Consider the following 19,081-nt stretch of genomic DNA (forward strand, 5'->3'; position numbering starts at 1 on the left):
AGCCCACCGCCTGGGCCAGGGGCCTTTCCTGCGCTACTTCCAGTGCATGTGTGTGTGCCATTGAGGAAGGAGGAAACAAGCCACTCTGCTTGTACGGACACTTCCGGCAAGACGTTATAAAGACTTCCAGCCATCAGTCCTGCACACATTCTAGACAGGAGAGCCAAGACTTCATGTTTGTCTGCAGGCTGGATACCTCAGGGGTTTGACTTAAGGGGAGAAAGGAAAATCTCGTCCCTGCTGGTCGGGGTGAGTAAGAAAATATATATATATTTTAATTGTTATTAATATAGTGTATTTTTCTTTTAATCTATAATAACTGAGTTGTTTTTGTATTTTTTATATATATATATTTTAATAAAACTTTACAAAGATTTAATGATCAATCTCCGTATACATGTGATATGAAACGGGATCACTGATAAATATTGATGATTTGTCTTCCAGGTACGAGTAGGGAGCTGGTCTCACCTAACAGATGTGTCAGGGACACTCCAGTCTATTTATTCTCAGTGTTCTTACATAAGTAAGTTGTGTAAACACAACAAATATACAATTGTCTCTTAACATTTTATCTGTTTACACAGAGCATGGAAGGATTGCAGGGGTTCAGGTTGGGCCCCCGGCACACAAGGTCATCAGCTCCACCGGCGGCATATGTGAAGGAGTTCACTCGCCACTGCAGCGACGTGCTGATGAATCTGAACGAACTACGGCACCGAAACATCCTGACCGACACGACGCTGGTTGTCGGCAACACACACCTTCAGGCGCACTCGGCTGTGCTTGTCGCCTGCAGGTGTGCACAGACTAGACCCATCTAGAAAGAGTTGTGAGACTAATCGCTTTTCTCCTGCCTTTCCCTCCCAGTGGATTCTTTTATTCGCTCTACACCAGACATGCCTTGCTCCAGGGCTGTGGCAGCAGCAGGGAACAGCTCATGACTGTATCTCTACCCAGCAACTTGGATCCATCGTGTGTCTCACTGCTGCTGGACTTCATGTACACCTCTCGCCTCCCCCTGACCCCTGGAGTGGCCCCCGGCGTGCTGGCTGTGGCCGTGTACTTTCAGATGGACCATGTGGCTGAAACGTGTCAAGACTTCCTGGTGCTGCACTGGTGAGTGCTGCAGAGAGACAGGCTTTATATCTTGGTTCTGTCTTGTAATGTTTTGAACTATTATTCATCACGTTGTTTTATATTTATTTGTTTCTTTTCTTTCACGTGGGTGTCATTAAATGGATCAGAACCAGGCACAGAAAGATGTATTTTTGATAGAAGAACATTTTCTTTTTGCAGAAACAGGGAAAAAAATGACTGAAGTTAAATAAAAGATGAAAAAACAACAACACTTAATTATGATTGTATTTAAGGCGCTCTACAGAAAGTATGATTCGATCCTGCCATGTAAAATCTTTTAAATAGGAAGTACAATCAGTCAATCACTTGGCTAAAATTAAAAAATGAATCTGCAGCATTAATAAGAATTAAATTATATGTCATTATTTTTCATTTAACTAACTTTAGTTATCTTACAAAAGTTAAAGGTAGCTATAGTCAAGAAATAGGAATTTACAAAACATAACTTTTTCAACACATTATTTTTCATATTAAGTTTAAAGTTCAAAGATCTTTATCTCAAAATAATTACACGCTCTAAATACAGACCTAAGGTAGAAAAAAGAACCAGGAAGAAAGATAAATCTATAAATATGATATATTTACTTACAGAATTATCATCACTACTTAAACGAAAATAAACTTTGTTTAAATTAGATGATTTTTAATGATTTTATGTAAATAAAAACAACTTTTTCTCGAGTGAAGATGACTCATTTATGTTTTTGCAGCAGGGAGAAAAAGAGTGAGACACAACATGAATTGGAGCAGGACTCCATCACGTCTACACCTGCTCAAAGAGAAGCTGATCATTCTGAACCAAGGGCACCAGAATCCTCCTCAACAGCCGTGACCACCAGGTGTGTGTTTGTGTGTGTTGTCTCTGTTGACAGCCTTACCTAATCTCATCACTTCCTGTGATTCTCTCTCAGCATCCCTGGGGAGGATGGGGTTTTTCTGAAGCAAGGGGCTTTTCTAACCTGCCAGCTGAACTCCACACAGCTGAAGAAAGAGCCAGGATCGCCTCTCATGGGGATCCGGATTGGATCGCCAGACAGTCCTACCCGATCCAGCTGCCATCCCAGCTCCCCTGCAGAGTCAAAAACCTGCACCACCAGTCCAGTGGTCAGTGAGAGGAACATTTGACATGTTTAGTTTCAGCCACTTGAGTTTTCTGACTGTTTTTTCTTTGTGCTCCAGAGTGAAACTAAAGTGACGTCAGACTCAAAGACCTGGAACTGGAAGAAGTACAAGTACATTGTTCTCAACCCTCTCTGTGCTGCCACAGCAGTGAAGGTAGAGGAGACAGAGGAAGCTCAAGGTGGAACATCGGTGACACCAGAACCCCCCACAGAGCAGTGGCCTGGAGAAGTGCCCGGCCAGATTGATAGGTATGAGGATGAAGTCAACGCTTTAATCTTAAAAAAAACAAAAAATCACAGGTTTTCTAAAAAAGCCCATAGAGAAGATTCATGCTGACTTGACTGTGTCCCAGACAGGGGCGGGCCTCCTGCTACGAGGGTTCTGGCCGAGCCCCTCCCCTCGGGCCACCAACCTTCCATAAGAAGGATAAAGGTTAGTAATATTTTAAACGTTTTTCATGTTTTTATTTCACATGTGTGTGCAAAGATTAACCTCCTTAAACCTCTGACACAGACCCTGCTCATGCCCTGAAAGCAGAGAGATACTATGTTCCCTACTGTCATGCTGGAAACATGGCTGCCAAGACCGTCGTCACAGGTGAGAAGGTTTTAATGACGCCTCTCCCTCCATTAATGATCACCGCTTATACTGACCTTTGACCTGTGCATTAGACAAGCCGTACCGCTGCAACATCTGCGGTGCACAGTTCAACCGCCCGGCCAACCTGAAGACTCACTCTCGCATCCACTCGGGAGAGAAGCCATATCGCTGCGACACCTGCGGGGCAAGGTTTGTCCAGGTCAGTATCCCAGTGTGTCTGTGGAGGAACAAACTGAATACTACACAGTAGGATGTTCCCAATACATATAATTATGTTCAATAATTACGTATAATATATAAGAGACCATCAGAAAAATAAGTCATAAATTACCCCGTTTTTCCCAGCATTGAGTCCAGATTATTTATTTTAGTTCTTGTATTTACTCAAACATGTACAGGTAGAGCTAAGCCACTAGTCTACTACTTAAGTCATGAAAAGATATTTGAAGCTAAAAAATCCTTATTTTGCACCCTGACAAGACAAGTGTGTATTTGTAAGAATCCTTGGCAAAAATATTAAATATTGCAATATTTAGGATACTGTAGGAACAGGAATATATTTGTAGTGTTGTAGAGTACTTGACTCTTGTGTTGCAGAATTTACAGACTGCATGATTTTGATTAAGCCGTAACTGCTTTAATTTTTTTTAAACCAAAATATGTCAAAACATCAGCTTTAAAAGCTGCTGGAGTCGACTGGATCCTCTCATCCTCAGGCACTGCTTAGATATGGCAGATTTTTATTGTTCCTTTAACTGTGAAGGATGTAATGAATACTGCCATCTAGAGGCCGGAAGTTAAATTGCGACACAAAGAGGAACAAAAACTTTGAACATTTGCATGTCAATGGTAAATAAAACAAAATGTAATTATGTTCTTTTTTCCACACACTTTATTGAATGTATACCAATAAATGACGATGACAAAACATTGAACGTGATTTGAAAGCGAAAAATCGACAATATATGTATATATACTGTATATATATATATATATATGTATGAAGAAAAATATTGAGTGTATTGTTATTTTCATACAGCCATGATGACAAGATACATATCTTGTTCAAAAACTTAGTTGACTAACACATGACACAATTATCATTGTTTTATTCCATGTATTTTCTCTTTTCCATGTTCAAAATGAACAATTGATAGATAAAATTCACACAGTAAACAATTAGTGTGTCTTGCAGGTGGCTCACCTCAGGGCTCACGTGCTGATCCACACTGGGGAGAAACCCTACCCCTGCCACACCTGTGGGACTCGTTTCCGGCACCTGCAGACGCTGAAAAGTCATCTGCGCATCCACACAGGAGAGAAGCCGTACACTGTGAGTCACGGAGACCCTGCTGTGAAAACAACAGTGATATTATTTGTATGTAACAAGTTTGATTTTTGCCATTCTTGCAGTGCGAAAAGTGCGACCTGCACTTCCGCCACAAGAGTCAGCTGCGACTTCATCTTCGCCAGAAACACGGCGCCATCACCAACACCAAGGTCCGCTACAAGGTCCTGACTGAGCCCTACCAGGCTCTGCTGCAGGCCTGCTGAAGACCAGCGATGACTTCAGGATGCTGCGCTAGCGTCGTACTATCGAGAGGAAGAAAAAGTGTTTTGAATGTCCTTAGTTGTAAGAGAAAGTTTCTTGAAGGTTTGTGAAGAGAGAAGAAAGAGGGGGGTGTCGAGAAAGCCAAAGTTGAATGTTTGAGCATGTGATGGATAAGAAGAAAGATAAAGCAAAGTGCTGCAGATAAGCTTCAGTTTATGAACCTAAAAAAGTTTTTTTTTTTGTACTTTTGTCTATTTATTTCTGGCATATTTAACTTACGTGAGCTGAGCTTTAGGCCTGGAGCCCGCATACTAGAGGACGTTGATGTCCTGAACTGAAATGAAGAGTTAAAAATGGATCTGTAATTCTAAATGTAGTTGTGTTTGCTGGACAAAGATGCTTTTTTACAATTTAAGTTAAACATTTCTAATAAAGTGGAAGTCTGAAACACTGCTATCTTTTTTCTTCGCATCCGTCAATGACCTGATGGAAGAAGTCTGCAGGTGGCAGTGGATATTTCTAGGATGCCAAACAATGACTGCTTTGGCACCTGTTTCCCCCAGAGCTTTAATGCCGACAAAACAAAGGGAAAACACGTTTGCTGGCGTCAAGGGTTGCAAACTCACATGAACCCGTTCACCCTCTTTCACCCCAACTTCCTGTTCACTGATGAGTAGTGACTCATTGTCTTGGTGCAGAAGACAAACAGGTTTGTCGGACTTTCCATCTTAAACCCCGCCCCCAACCTTTGCTGATGAAACTTTTTTTTTAATATATTTAGAGTATAGTAATGAAAAAGACATACATAAAGGGCGAAGTGTGTTCATTGTTTTTGTTCATAGTCTGCAGCATTCAAGAAGCCCCCCATATCTACATCCTACCCATTCTTTTTAAAGGTATCTACTCGTTAGCTCTACCTGGTGTCTTCTTTTGGTATTGAGTCTCTATCAGCATCTTATCGCAACCAGGCATTATCTACAGTGGCGTGTCGACATTAGGGGCAGGTGGCAATATTCTATTATATTCTATCAAGAATTAGTTTTAAATAAAGAAAAAGAAATGTTACTAAGACAAATCTGTTATACACATTCATCATAATCCTCTAAAGGCTCACCTGAGGGGCCCCGATATTTCCGGACCCAGAGCCAACCAAAATATTGGCCTGACAAACGTTAAACTGTTTTTGTCTGTTTAATTTTCATTAAATCTACCTAACTTGATCCACACGTCAAAACTGAACAAGCTAAAACAAAGCAAGAACATCAACAATCTTATAAAGGCACATGAACAAAAATGATGGAACTGTAAAGTGTACACACGTGTGCCTGACTTAACCCTCCAGGCCACTGCTTATCTCTTAGAGACACCTGGTCACAGGTCACACTGAGGCTGACTTTGAAGCTTTGGCAGCAACTCGTCCACATCTCTGGTAAGTTGTGGGGGACACTTTGGACACACACGTATAACCTTTTTTTTTATTTTTTTTATGCAATTGTTATCCACTCAGATTTAAAGAGGGATTTTATTAAATACAACATTTAATACTCAAACTTGAAGTCACTGAGCACCATCAACAATACGATTTGAGACAGATAAAGGAATTTAAAAATGAGAAATGCTTCCATTATTTTTATAATTATTATTTTCTTTTTTAAATGTCAGTCAGGAGTTTATAATGTTGGGAATAACAGTAAAAATAAAAAAATGTAATACAGTGTCAGTATATGACATTTATCAGGAGGTGAAGTGATGCAACTCATTCATCTGGATCCTTAACTTCACCCTGAGAGCTGAGCTGGTTAAACATTTCACTGCTGGCTCTTGTGAAACATGGTCTCATGTGATACTGCAGACTGACCACTGACCTGCGGGAGTTCTTCTGTTTTTTCCCAGTCAGACAAGACGCCATAGACGAGCAGTTCTGCAATAGTTTTCTCCTGCAAACTGGAATAAACCGGATCGATGAACTACGAGATGAAGTTTGAAGGTTGACTTTGGACTCCTCTGGAAAAACTTTAGCAGGTGAGCAACAACTCAACTTCAAATAGTGTAATGTGTTCAAAAAGTCAACGAAAACGAATGATTCTGCCTGTAAACAAACACGAAAAAGTTTTGTTTATATATATATTTAGTAAACCACAGAAGCTCTTGCACTTTTTTTCCCCAAGGAAACAAAAACAATGACTATTTCAGAACCTGTTTTAAAAATATATATATTTTTAAAGCGCTGGTGTCGTCTTGTGTATAAGTATGAAGTACAAAATTATTGATATAAACTTAAAACATGTAAACAAAGAACCGGCATTTTACTTCCTATTTCCTGATAACCGCTATCGTATGACTGTCAAAATAAAAGCCGGACTTGGCCTTGCGCTAATACAGGGCGAGGGAACTCAATTTCCTCAAGGGCCACATTTTATACTCGGCTGTGAATGGCAATGAACCAAATAAAGTAAAGGAGTAAAACAGTGTTAATATAATGGAAACACTTAAGTTATAAAAACAAATCCAATACAATCTAGGTAAATAGGGTATTTTTCATTTAGTTGAATTTGAAATATTATTTAAAAATCATTTTAATATTTAATTTAATCTTTGTAAATACTCACAGAAATGGCTAAAGTCTGACAAAAAATATCCTAAAACAAAAGCCCTAAATTCATATTTAAAGTGGAACTAGTAATGACCTCATTAGGGCCACACAAATGAAGTCAGAGCGATAGAATAAATATCACGCCTTTGTTTGACTTATTTAAATGTTAATTTGTGCCTTACATTAATGAAAGTGAAGGCTAATCATTGCTATTTTTTGCCTTTAAAATGTGAAACCAATTCAATACATTCATTAACTTGGTAATTAACGTTTTTAAACCGAGGTGTTACACATTAAGTCGATCATCACCATGACATGACCCAGCTGTCGGATTTATTGAACCTAGTCTAGTTAATGATTGACATCTCTTGTGATACACAGATAGGACGCACACTTGAGCTTAAACAATGGTCTTCTGGAGACTTGTCTTGGTGATTACACTTTATTTTCCAGCCTTCTGAATTCTCCGCTCTCCCCTGGTGATCGTAAGTCCATGAAGAGCTTCAGAGTCAAGGCGCAGGAGCGGACGGAGGCGGCCGAAGGTCCTGATGGAGGCTGGGGTTGGGTGATGGTGGCCGCCCTCTTCGTCAGCACCAGCCTGGTGTTCGGCTTGATGAGGGCTTTGGGGGTGTTTTTTGTGGAGTTTGTCCACTACTTTGAGGAGAGCGCTCAGTCCATCTCCTGGATCTCATCGACAGGCCTGGCCTGCCAGCAGTTCTTCAGTGAGTCCTTCCAATTCCATCGCTATCATCTGTGTTACTTGTTATCTGCAGCAAACATTGAACATTTATTTGTCTTGGCTCTTTATCACATTTCCAAAACATGTTTCGGATAATGAACACAATTTAATTTTATTAATTTTATTAATTTTATTAATTTTATTAATTTTATTAATTTTATTAATTTTATTTATTTTATACGCCCACTTCAATTTACAAGTCTCGTTTTATTTTATTTATATTCATTTAAATTATATTCTATAATGTCAACACAAAATCCCTGTGTTGTGTTTAGAAAACTGGCAGTAAATGTGATCTGATTCTGGAATAATGTTCATTCATCTGTGCATTCGTTGTGAAGGTCCAGTTGCTGCTGCCTTGTGTAACGCCTATGGGACCCGAGTAGTGGTGATGACGGGGGGCCTCATGGCCGGACTTGGCTTCATTCTGGCCTCGCAAGCCACGACTCTACTTCACCTCTACCTCACTATGGGTGTCATATCAGGTAATAAATGATGCAAAAATCAAATGAAGCCTCACTTTAAAATATGCATCAGTGATCATAGAGATATCAATGCTATAGATGTGATTTCTATTTTTAAATGTATCATTCCATATGTAATTAGTTAGTTTTGGAATCATTTTTAAAGTTTAAAAATAAGAGTTTGTTAAGTCGAACGGGAAAAGTTAGACACTGTGTTGTGAACGTATTTGGTAATAAATGAAGCTTTTAAAAACCAAATTCATTTATCTGGCTAGAATTGAACCATTTTTTCAACACTATGCCACAGGGCTGAGACTTTTGACATTTGTGTTCACTGTTCTTCTCACAGCTACCCAGGGTAACATGCTACTTGTGCAAGTATTTAATCAGGTAAGAGGTTCATCAGAGGAAATTCACACTGGAGTCATCCTTCAATTTGTTCTATGGTTGAGGGTGTCTGGTGGAGCACGAGAGACGCATCTAGACCTAGAAAAGAAGATGAGTCATGCTGACCTAACCTGGGTTTAAACTGAGGGTCTTCTTCCTTGTGGCAGACATGTATCCACCATGCTGCTTTTTATCTAGAAGACTCTTGAATGACTCACAGCGACTGTGTTGTCCCCTCTAGGTGTGGGTTGGGGGATGGTCTTCTCCCCGCTGGTCGCCACCGTCATGGCCAACTTTACTCGCAACCGTAGCCTGGCAGTAGGATTGGCCTTCACCAGCGTCGGCATCTCCTCTTCCGCCTTCAACCCTTTGTTCCAGTGGATGTTGGAGGCCTACACCTGGAGAGGGGCTCTGCTGATCCTGGGGGGTCTGAGCCTCAACATCATTCCTTGTGGCGCTCTCGTCCGTCCACAGCAACGCTCCGTAAAACCAAATGTGGGGAAAAGGTCTTATCTTTGTACCTCCAGATTTGGATCATTGGTCTGTGTCGTTCTGAAGTTGCTCCTTCTCTCCTTCCAGGTGCAACAAGAAAATGAATCTTTATCCTGTGGGACGATGTTCCGGCGAGTGTCCTCGTACTTGGAGCTGTCTCTGCTCTTGGAGAGGCCTTACGTCACCTACACTCTGGCTGTGACTCTGCTCAACGTGGGATATTTCGTCCCATATTTCCACCTGGTGGCTCACAGCCAACAAGCCGGCTTCTCAGAATACCAAGCGGCTTTCGTCATGTCTGCCGCCGGTTGTACAGATATTCTGGGTCGTGTGGTGTCGGGTTGGACTTCGGATTTGGGCTACTTTCGACTGATCCACCTGCTTAGTCTGTGGACCACATTGGCGGGATTGTTTATTATGCTTCTGCCCGTGAGCTCCTTGACTGGCTCCTACCCGTCCCTGGTGGCCATTAGTATGCTGTATGGCTTCTGCTCCGGGGCGCTGACCTCCCTGGTCTTCGCCGCCGTTCCCATGGTGGCAGGAGTGGAGCGTGTGATGGGAGCTCTCGGCCTTCTGCAGATGATTGAGAGCGGCGCGGGACTGTTGGGAACGCCACTGTCAGGTACGAGCAAAGTCCACGTCTCTGTGGAGTCAATCATTACTCATTGGTTTTATGGGTTGTCTGGTCCAGGTCATGTCACCGGTCCATATTATCTGTTTGACCTGGTTAAGTGTCCAGACACACATTCACAAGGTTCAACACACATGTCAGAATATGGATGAGGCTTTTTGATATTTGTTTTCACAGGGTTTGTTTTTCAAACCTCAGACCAGATGGATAGACATTATTATATATATTTATATTATTATAAAAAAACATTTTGAATATGATGAATTTGGTAGATGAAACGAATACGGACCAAACCGTTTGAAAATCGGTCCAGAATTAAGCTAACAATTTTAAGATTGAGACGTACCTCCTTCCCTGTAGTTCTTAATATACACATCCGTTATTTATACACATCCATCTACAGTCGATGTGGCGTCTATGTATATACTGTATGTCTATGATTGTCTGTTGTTTTAGCTGAAACCTCATTGGTTAAACTGTCAAGCTTGATTGGTTGGAACAAAATCCTGCACCACCTCGGCCCTTTGAGGACCGGTTTGGAGACCCCTGGTTTAGAACGTCACCCTGGCCTCTACAGAGAAATCTCTTAAGGCACAATAAACCACTTTGTGACAAAAAAAACCTTGAGTAAGAAAAGTGTAGATGTAAAAAAACGATGTTTGAAACAAACAAAAAAATGGAAAACATTAAATCTCACTTAAATGAGGAAACACACACAATGTAGACATAGTTATTGTTTTGCAGAACAGAAGTTATTTTTGGAGCCGAGGCAGAGACACTGCTATATATTATTATTATGATACTACATCTAATGTTTAAACAAATTTATACAAACATGTTATACAAACATCAGCGCGTCACTGAGCTGTAGAGGAAACAAAGTTCGAGCTCCTCAGTAGAAGGATTTTTAATGACAATAGATGATGTCATGGTATCAGCCTGTTTTTTATCTCTCACCTGAAGCTCTGTCTGACTTGACGTCTTGCTCTACAAATCTACACTGGGGGACCCCTGGACGCGTCCTTGGCCCATCTCTCTTTTTAATCATCGTCTGCCGCAGATGTTTGTTCTCTATTCACATTTTTCCTCTGTGTTCTCAGGCTTCCTCAAGGACGTCACAGGCAACTACACCGCTTCGTTCCTGGTTGCAGGGTCTACCCTGATCCTGGGCACGTTGACCATGGCTACCCTGCCTCACTACTTCTCCTGCACTGATCCACCACCACCTAAAAGAAAGTCCGTCTTGAGCAAAAACATTGATCCTCACTTGGCGTTAGAACCCATGAACATTCAAACCTAGAGAAGTGATCGTTGATATTTCTATTTCAATGCACATATTTTATGATGAATGACATGTTTCAAACTTGAAGGTGCGTTTGTTGGTAGATTTTTCTGCTAAGAAATGATTGTTTACACAAACACACCAAAGTGAATCACATCGTTCAAGCTGTGGTTTTTACATTTTTTTTACATTTACAAAGATTGTACGAGGAACATAGGTTAAGGTCAAGACACAAAAACAATAATAACAGTATGGTATTAATTAAAGCCTGTTCATGTTGATTGTCATTTTAATATTTTACATCATTACACAAAAACTATTGTGGCCTGAGACTGACATTCATTCACTAATTTTCTAAATCTTGCAAATTTTTAACTCACCAGTTTTAATTTATCAAGGTCAAACTGAAATAATTAGAAAATCAATTTAATTAAAACGTTTTTGCCAATCAAATATCAACCTTGAACCATCAATTAACCTTATAGGCACAATAATCTGTTTGTACTGATTTTTAAATAAATATTGTTTTGGTTCGACGGAACTAAATAAATGTGAAATTTTATTTGTCCAGTTGTCTTGTTGAAATCCTTATTTAAACTCCAATGAACATGATAGATTAAATCACACTTTACTGTTTCACATGGTAGTTTATTTTATTTTATCTGGAATGCATCGTATTTAAATATTTGAATATATAACAATATATATTTTATATATACTATGTATAATACATATATATATAATAGTATTTAAATCATTTACTGTGAATGAAATTCTTTTCATAGTTTAAAAAAGTATTTACAAATGAGGTAAAATAGTTATAATAGATATAGGGTTATTTGAATTTATTTGACAAATATTAGGAGGCATCAACATTGATCGTTTTTTTATGATAAGTTTTTTATTTCTTCTATTCAAGCTGCAAACTACTAGACCTGATCAACATGGTGTTCATTTTGGTTTTCATTTCATCTATTCATGGTTTCTAACAGGGTGTCATCAGTGGTACCTCTGGGTTCATTTGGTGGAATAAAGTTTGTTTTTGTAATGTCCATATGTATGTGAAAGATCAATAAATAATGTAACAAACGTCTAATATGAGGAGCAAAATGTTAGAGACACAGAATCAAAAATTAGTTTGATTGAATTTTAGGTTCAAGTTTAGGTTGATACATACTCCTCATTACAAGAATACAGAATACATTCAATTTGAAAAAACAAAACAACATAAATACATGAAAAATAATAAATATTTAATCAATAACTTAATCCCTTCTTTACATTTAAGCCTAAATCAAGTAGCAACTGTAACTATACCAACTCTTGTTTGTGACACAAACACAACTGGAGTCACCTGTGTGATGTTTAACTGTCACTTTGTCAGTTTTGTGAGTCAGAGGTTGGCAAGGTAAACATGATTGGACCATAACATGTCATTAAGCATCAAATTCATCATTTCTTTTCGTATTGATACAATATATGTAAGTCAAGGAACCATCCAGAAGTTTCTCAGAAGTGACAAACTTTGTCTCAAAGTTGGGATCTATTGTTTTGTTCATTTGTTTGATCATTTAAGCCTCTTTTATCTCTTTTTCCTTTAAGCTTTCTATTTGTCTTTCGGACTAAAACATTTAAATTTTTGTTTTTTCCTGTTTGCTGTTGTTACTTGTGCGACTTTGAATATGTTAATGTTGACTTAGGTTGGTGTGACACATGTTCGTCACGGACGCTTCCATCTAAAATGTTCAGACGCTGACGAGGTAAGTGCTGATAAAATGCTCATTTCAATTTTCTGGGCTGTTTTTAAACCACACAGCAAAACTCTTGTCTTCTGTGATGTCAGACGCCAGTGTTAGATTCTGATCCTTCAGCATCAAAACAAGAGCTGCTGCCATGAATTTACAAAAACTTGAGGCAAACTCAGGTAAGACAATCTTTTCTAGGCTTATCTTTGTTTCAGAGTTTATCTTCGCTACATCTTCACACAAATCGATCGATGACGGTCTTTTACTTCCTGTTCTTTCAAAGCTGGATTTAAGTTCGTATTAGGAATGTTTTGATTACTGAAGTTTTTTCCGATAGGATCACTACTCCCCAGTGATTATGGTACATCAGGTACTTCCATCGTTGCAGGTCAGTTGAGTATTTTTTTTAGTTACACAAACATCTTACCTTTGTCTTTAAAAAAGATCCTGACTTGACTCGAGGACCATTGTGCACAGTTGAATATTGTGTTTATCGTCACATTATTTTAACATCTGATCCTTTTCAATCAACAGAAAACAGTTTAAAATGTGATTACAGTAATTCATTGTTTGATAACAGTTGAATAAAAGTTTTAAATTGTTAGATTACAGTTGAAAAAAAGTTAAAAATGGATAGATAACAGTTATAAATTGTTTGATAAACTTTTAAAAAAAAGTTAAAATTGTAAGATTAGAGTTATAAATAGTTTGATAACAGTTGAAAAAAGTTTACATTTTTTAGATTACAGTTATAAATAGTTTGATAACAGTTGAAAAACTGTTTAAAACGTGAGATCTGAAATGTATGATCGTATTAAATGAACAGATATACATTTGCGGAAATAAAGGACAAGATGAAATAGAAATAAAATAATGAATGTTCTTAGTACAGAACATATTTCGGTTCAGAAATGGGTTTATTTGCACAACTGTTCAATTGCTTCCCAGGTTTTCAGAATGACAAACAAACCACCACTCTTATGATGTTTGTTTTACAGGTTAAAATAAAATAAAACCTGTGTGTACCCCGTTCTTGAGCAGATACTGCTCTCGAGCCAGATCCAGAGAAGCAGAAAGACGACGAGGGTCCAGATGGAGGCTGGGGCTGGGTTTTGGTCGGAGCAGCGTTTGTCAGCACTTCTCTGGTCTATGGCACGATGCGGAGTTTGGGGGTATTCTTCGTGGAGTTTGTCGAATACTTTGATGCAAGTGCTCAGTCTATTTCCTGGATCACTTCAACGACCTTGGGATGTCAGCAGTTCTTCAGTAAGTTAATTCAACTACTGGGACCGCATAAAATTAATCCAGAATTTACTTTACATTGACCCAGTTAAGGTTTGCTTCAACACAACAAAAACACATCATATGACTTTTCAATTTGCCATAAAAAATACACAATGATTCAGGTGTCTAGACATTAGTCATCTCTACTGTTTGTGATGGTTGTTGCTGTTTATAATAACAGATGAAGCAAGATTTTGTTTCATACTTTTATAAACTGTAGCAAAACGATCACTTCTCTGGTTTGGAAGTGAAGACTTTGGATCCATGGTTGAACTGCAACCATCAAGTCTAGCTGATTTCAATAAATAAAAGGCCTGCTCGACAAGATATTTTTGAATAGAAATACATTACTTCGAACTTAAAAATAAGATGATCCTTAATGGGAAATTCCAGTTACAGCAGAAGCAGCAGAAACATACACAGAAAAACACTAAAACAAAAATATGAAACATATAATCAGCAACTTAATAATACTAGATGGTATTTATAAAAGATATTCACAAACATTATATCCACTACAAACATATATATAAATTGCACTGTTCATTTTGAGCATTGAAATATTTCTTTCTCACACTGTTAGGTCTGTCGGTAGCCAACCATGTGTTTGTTCTGCAGGTCCACTTGCAGCAGCTCTTTGTAAAGCATACGACCCTCGAGTGGTGGTGATGACGGGGGGCTTCCTGGGGGGGCTCGGCTTCATCCTCGCCTCACAGGCGAGGAGTCTCCTACACCTTTTTCTAAGTCTTAGTTTACTCACAGGTGAGTTTTCATTTGCTTATCAGCTTAAGGTTGTCATCTTTGTTTTCTTAGTGTTCACTAGTAACTGTTTTTTGTTCTATGACGCAGGATTTGGTTGGGGGCTGGTCTTCTCTCCCCTGCTGGGTTTTGTTCTGGCGAGCTTCACGAAGCGGCGCAACATAGCGTTGGGTGTGGTGTTTTGCAGCATCGGCCTTTCCGCCTTTGCTTTCAATCCACTCTTCAGGTTGCTCATCAACAACTACTCCTGGAGGGGCGCCCTGCTGATTGTTGGGGCCATGAACTTTAACATCTTGGCCTGTGGGGCCCTCATCCGCCCTCCGCCACGATCCAAGGCCAAGCCAAAGGTTGATGCAAGTCCAAGTTCTTCCTTTGGGAGACTTGACACCGATCCATTGTCATACACATATTAAATATTCCCTTTCTGATCTTTCAGGGGCAGTCATCAGAGAAGTGGTCTATAATGGGGGCCCTGCGTCGCACCTCTTCCTACCTGGAGCTGTCACTGCTTCTCGAGAGGGCCTTCTTGACCTTCACCATTGTGACGCTTCTCGAAAAACTTGGCCACTTCGTTCCTTATTTCCATCTGGTGGCGCAAAGTCAACAAGCTGGTTTCTCCGACTACCAGTCGGCTTTTGTCGTGTCGGTCTCTGGCATTGCGGAGATCGTGGGGCGCCTTTTGTCCGGATACATCTCGGACTTGGGTTACTTTCGACTTGTTCACCTGCTGAGCTTTTGGGCCATATTTGCAGGTCTGAGCATCATGCTGTTGCCTGTGAGCTCCATAACCGGTTCATACGTTTCCCAAATGGTTATGGCATCACTGTACGGCTTAAGCACTGCTGCAGCGTCCAACGTGGTCTTTGGGGTCCTGCCGTATTTCACTGGTGCTGAGCGTCTGATGGGAGGTCTGGGTCTCCATCAGCTGGTGGTGTCATTCGGAGGACTCCTAGGAACTCCTTTGTCAGGTATAAAGGAATTGACTCTGATTGTTACGATGGAAAGTCAAGTGAATGAAGATGTGTCAAACCCAACCACTCAAGGGGCCAAAATCCAAAAGTCTAGAAGTTGTGGCCAAAAAAATTATATTTGCCTTAAAGGAAGTCTGATTTTGTCTTTTAATTCTTTGAGGGCCAATTTATTTATCTCGGGGTTCGTCGTCTTTCACTGTCAAATTTGTTTTGACACAAGTGGTCTCAATGGAACTACAGGTTCCCAACAAAATCAAATAACTTCTAACTCTATTTCTAAACGAAAAATAAATGGAAGGGGAGCCTAGGTGTGTCTGGATGACCAGTGCCAAGAAGAGTTTTGAGTCTGAAAATTGTGAGGGTCAAGGCTGTCGAGCAACAAGCTTATTTTTGGATGTAGAAATTGAAGATCCTCTTTTGCCTTCGGTAAAATTCCGTCATAGAGTTAAACTGCAAGTCTGAAAATTGTCTTAGTTGATAATAATAAAAAAAGCCAATATGGTGATAAAAAAAGACATAATAAGGTTTTAAATATTCATTATCCAATTGGTACAATCACCTTTACTTAAAACGAAAAAAGAAATATTTCTTTGATTTCAGTTTTTGTAGCTTATTCATGAATAATTAAACCAGTATTTTAAATGTATCAATCGTGGGTGTTACACACGTGACTGTAAAAGAACTGCTTTGAGTTGTGTAGAGGTCAAACGTTTGATTAGAATGTGACAGATGTCTCTGATCTGTCTCCTCAGGACTCCTCAGGGACATCACAGGCAACTATCTGGTTTCGTTCGGGGTTGCCGGCTTCTTCTTCATCATCAGCTTCGGGATTCTTGCCACTCTGCCTCACTTCTTCTCCTGCACTGACCCGACATCTTGGAGAAGATTTTCCGACGAGAAGGAAGAATCTGATGTTAAACACACTCATGACGTTCACAATAAAGTTGATGAATGATTTGTTTATTAAGTCCAAACCTCTCTTGCCTGGTCTTGAAGGTAAACGGATACATGGTGAAAGTTTAGTGAAAGTAAAAAAAAAAATGTCAAGGAGACACAATTGACCACAGAAAGATACTTCAAACTTTAGCTTTAACTTTTGTTGGGATTTCGTCGTCTTTAATTTCCATCGTTTGGCAAAGCAGTTCTTGGTGTTCTGCTAGTTCATTTAGATTCTTTACATGATCATTATTTGCCAACTCATCATGTTGGCTTGATTCAGCGACAGAAACGATCACTGAAGTATCTCAACCACTGAACTCGTAACTATCATTTCACATATGTTTCACTTTATTTATGCCTGTAAGTTAGATAAATGTTTTTAAAATTGAAAGTGCTATGATTTTGACATATGACCGGTGAGCAAATTTTTGATGAATAATGTCTTTTAAATTTTATGAAATGTTGTTTTGTAATTGTGTTAATTTGAAGGTTTAAGATAAATGTGTGTGAAATAAAATGAACATTGGCATCGACACATGGTGGTGGTAAAGAAGGACACAGACACAGGAATGAGTTTTAGAGAAAATGCTTGTTATATAAAAACTTAGGTTTTAACCCATAAGAACATTTTAATAAAATTTAAATTAAGAAAACTAGGTGAGAAGAAAGTAAAGGTGGTAAATATCTACAATAGGCTTAAATTATGAAATTCATTCTTATTTATTATATGAAATATGCTATCAATGTAATTTCAATTATACTGATATTTAATTTTAATGACCGTCTTCTGCCTCCCATTACCGCCTTCTTAAAATTTGGGAAAGAACAGAATTTCAGAGAATCTCTCATAGTATGTTATACCTATGGTTTAAATTAATGGATACTGTGCGGATTTGAATTTTCATGGGGGTCCCTTGCCCCCCTTGTTTTCCCTTTTCTTAACCTGAACCTAAAACACTCATTGTTCTACAGTTTAGTTTTCAGATATTTTGTCTTCATCAAAATTGGACATATTTATACTTCATGCGGGTCTTTCGACCCCTTAACCGCCTCGGTACAAACAACAATACGGACTAAAATACTGAGAACTTCCCTCACTCAGTATAAAATACATCATAGTTCATCCAAAATGGACATATTTGAATTTTCATTGGGGTCACTTTGGCCCCCTTTCCAGCTGACCTGATCACGATGCCCTGATAATGTTCAATAGTCTACATGCTAGTTTGCAAAACATTTTTAAAAGCAATTTTGGAGTGTATAAGACATTAAGATCAGGCCAACACCAATCGTACTTATTTAAACGCGGGCATTTGTAAAAAACATTCTTAACTAGCCTGTATTTTGAGCCCGTTGGTAATGATCGACAATAAACTAATATTGAGAAGAACACAGATGGTTACCTCATTGCAAATGTATATATCACAGCAAACAACATCATGTGTCTCCCGCCAGGTCTGCTCAAGGACATCACAGGGAACTACCTGATGTCCTTTGTGGTCGGCTTGGTTTTCGTCCTACTCTTCGTTGTCACCAATGCAACTATTCCGCAGTTTTTCTCCTGCACTGACCCACCTCTGCAGCAGAGGCTCTTCGATGAGGACCACAAAGATCTAACGGACTCTTCAAAGAGCATAGATGTATTCGATGAGATCATTTGTCCTGGGAAAAGAAGAATATCCCTGAACACAACTGATGATTAGCATGTGTATCCAGTGTGTACTCAGATACTGTCAAACAATAAATGCAATGTTAAAACAAAACAATACTGTCACTTGATTTAGTCGAGGATTATCTTTGTTGTTTGAGGCGATGATCAACTGTATGGAATTAAAAGTCAAATAAGTTCAACGTTGGATCGCGTAGCAATTATTGTTTTGAGCCGTTTTTCTATCATTGTGAATTACACTCACAATAATCTTATTTGTATACATTTGTTTTCTTTGGCCAATTTCTGTTAAATGTCAAAAAAGGATAATAAAGGTATTCTATAAGTTTGGCTACATTTCCACCTTTAACCCAGCAACTTGTGTGTGTTTTACAGTTTTTTGTTTTATTTTCATAACTTTGACTTCAATTACAAAAATAATTCAATCAACTTCCTCGCTCTTCTTAAAGGAACCCTCCAGCCCTAATCTCAGGGTCCAGGTGTACGACCTCTCTGGCTTCAATAAATACTTATGCCGCGGTGAAGGTCGTTCACCTCGACCCTGAGACAACACAAGGGATATCACAAACACATTTGTTTGCGGGCCTTCGGGTCATCTTGACCCTGAGATAACACCGTGTTAAGCAAAATGTACCCCCATCCGAGCCTCAGGACACTTGACACTGAGAACTGTTCCACACACACACCCATTCATAAGTATATACAAGAACAA

General features: G+C 39.2%; 3 protein-coding genes across 3 annotated transcripts; all 3 read left to right on the forward strand.

Moving 5' to 3' along the window:
- Positions 1-136: 136 nt before the first annotated feature.
- On the forward strand, positions 137-4,864 carry bcl6b (BCL6B transcription repressor). Its single transcript, XM_087789711.1, has 12 exons — positions 137-249; positions 448-526; positions 588-799; positions 871-1,119; positions 1,851-1,979; positions 2,052-2,244; positions 2,320-2,510; positions 2,615-2,694; positions 2,776-2,859; positions 2,934-3,061; positions 4,058-4,195; positions 4,276-4,864. The coding sequence occupies exons 3-12, from the start codon at positions 591-593 to the stop codon at positions 4,414-4,416; spliced, it is 1,542 nt and encodes a 513-aa protein (XP_087645837.1). The 5' UTR covers positions 137-249; positions 448-526; positions 588-590; the 3' UTR covers positions 4,417-4,864.
- Positions 4,865-6,304: 1,440 nt separating this feature from the next.
- Positions 6,305-11,481, forward strand: slc16a13 (solute carrier family 16 member 13). The gene is made up of 6 exons (XM_087788213.1): positions 6,305-6,436; positions 7,461-7,729; positions 8,088-8,231; positions 8,839-9,092; positions 9,177-9,711; positions 10,821-11,481. The coding sequence occupies exons 2-6, from the start codon at positions 7,501-7,503 to the stop codon at positions 11,018-11,020; spliced, it is 1,362 nt and encodes a 453-aa protein (XP_087644339.1). The 5' UTR covers positions 6,305-6,436; positions 7,461-7,500; the 3' UTR covers positions 11,021-11,481.
- Positions 11,482-12,676: 1,195 nt separating this feature from the next.
- On the forward strand, positions 12,677-16,722 carry LOC148082509 (monocarboxylate transporter 13-like). Its single transcript, XM_087788212.1, has 8 exons — positions 12,677-12,762; positions 12,846-12,926; positions 13,085-13,135; positions 13,789-14,013; positions 14,650-14,793; positions 14,881-15,143; positions 15,233-15,758; positions 16,514-16,722. The coding sequence occupies exons 2-8, from the start codon at positions 12,896-12,898 to the stop codon at positions 16,714-16,716; spliced, it is 1,443 nt and encodes a 480-aa protein (XP_087644338.1). The 5' UTR covers positions 12,677-12,762; positions 12,846-12,895; the 3' UTR covers positions 16,717-16,722.
- Positions 16,723-19,081: the final 2,359 nt, after the last annotated feature.

The sequence above is a fragment of the Callionymus lyra genome, chromosome 4, assembly GCF_982586985.1.
Source record: "Callionymus lyra chromosome 4, fCalLyr1.hap1.1, whole genome shotgun sequence".
Lineage (NCBI taxonomy): Eukaryota > Metazoa > Chordata > Actinopteri > Syngnathiformes > Callionymidae > Callionymus > Callionymus lyra.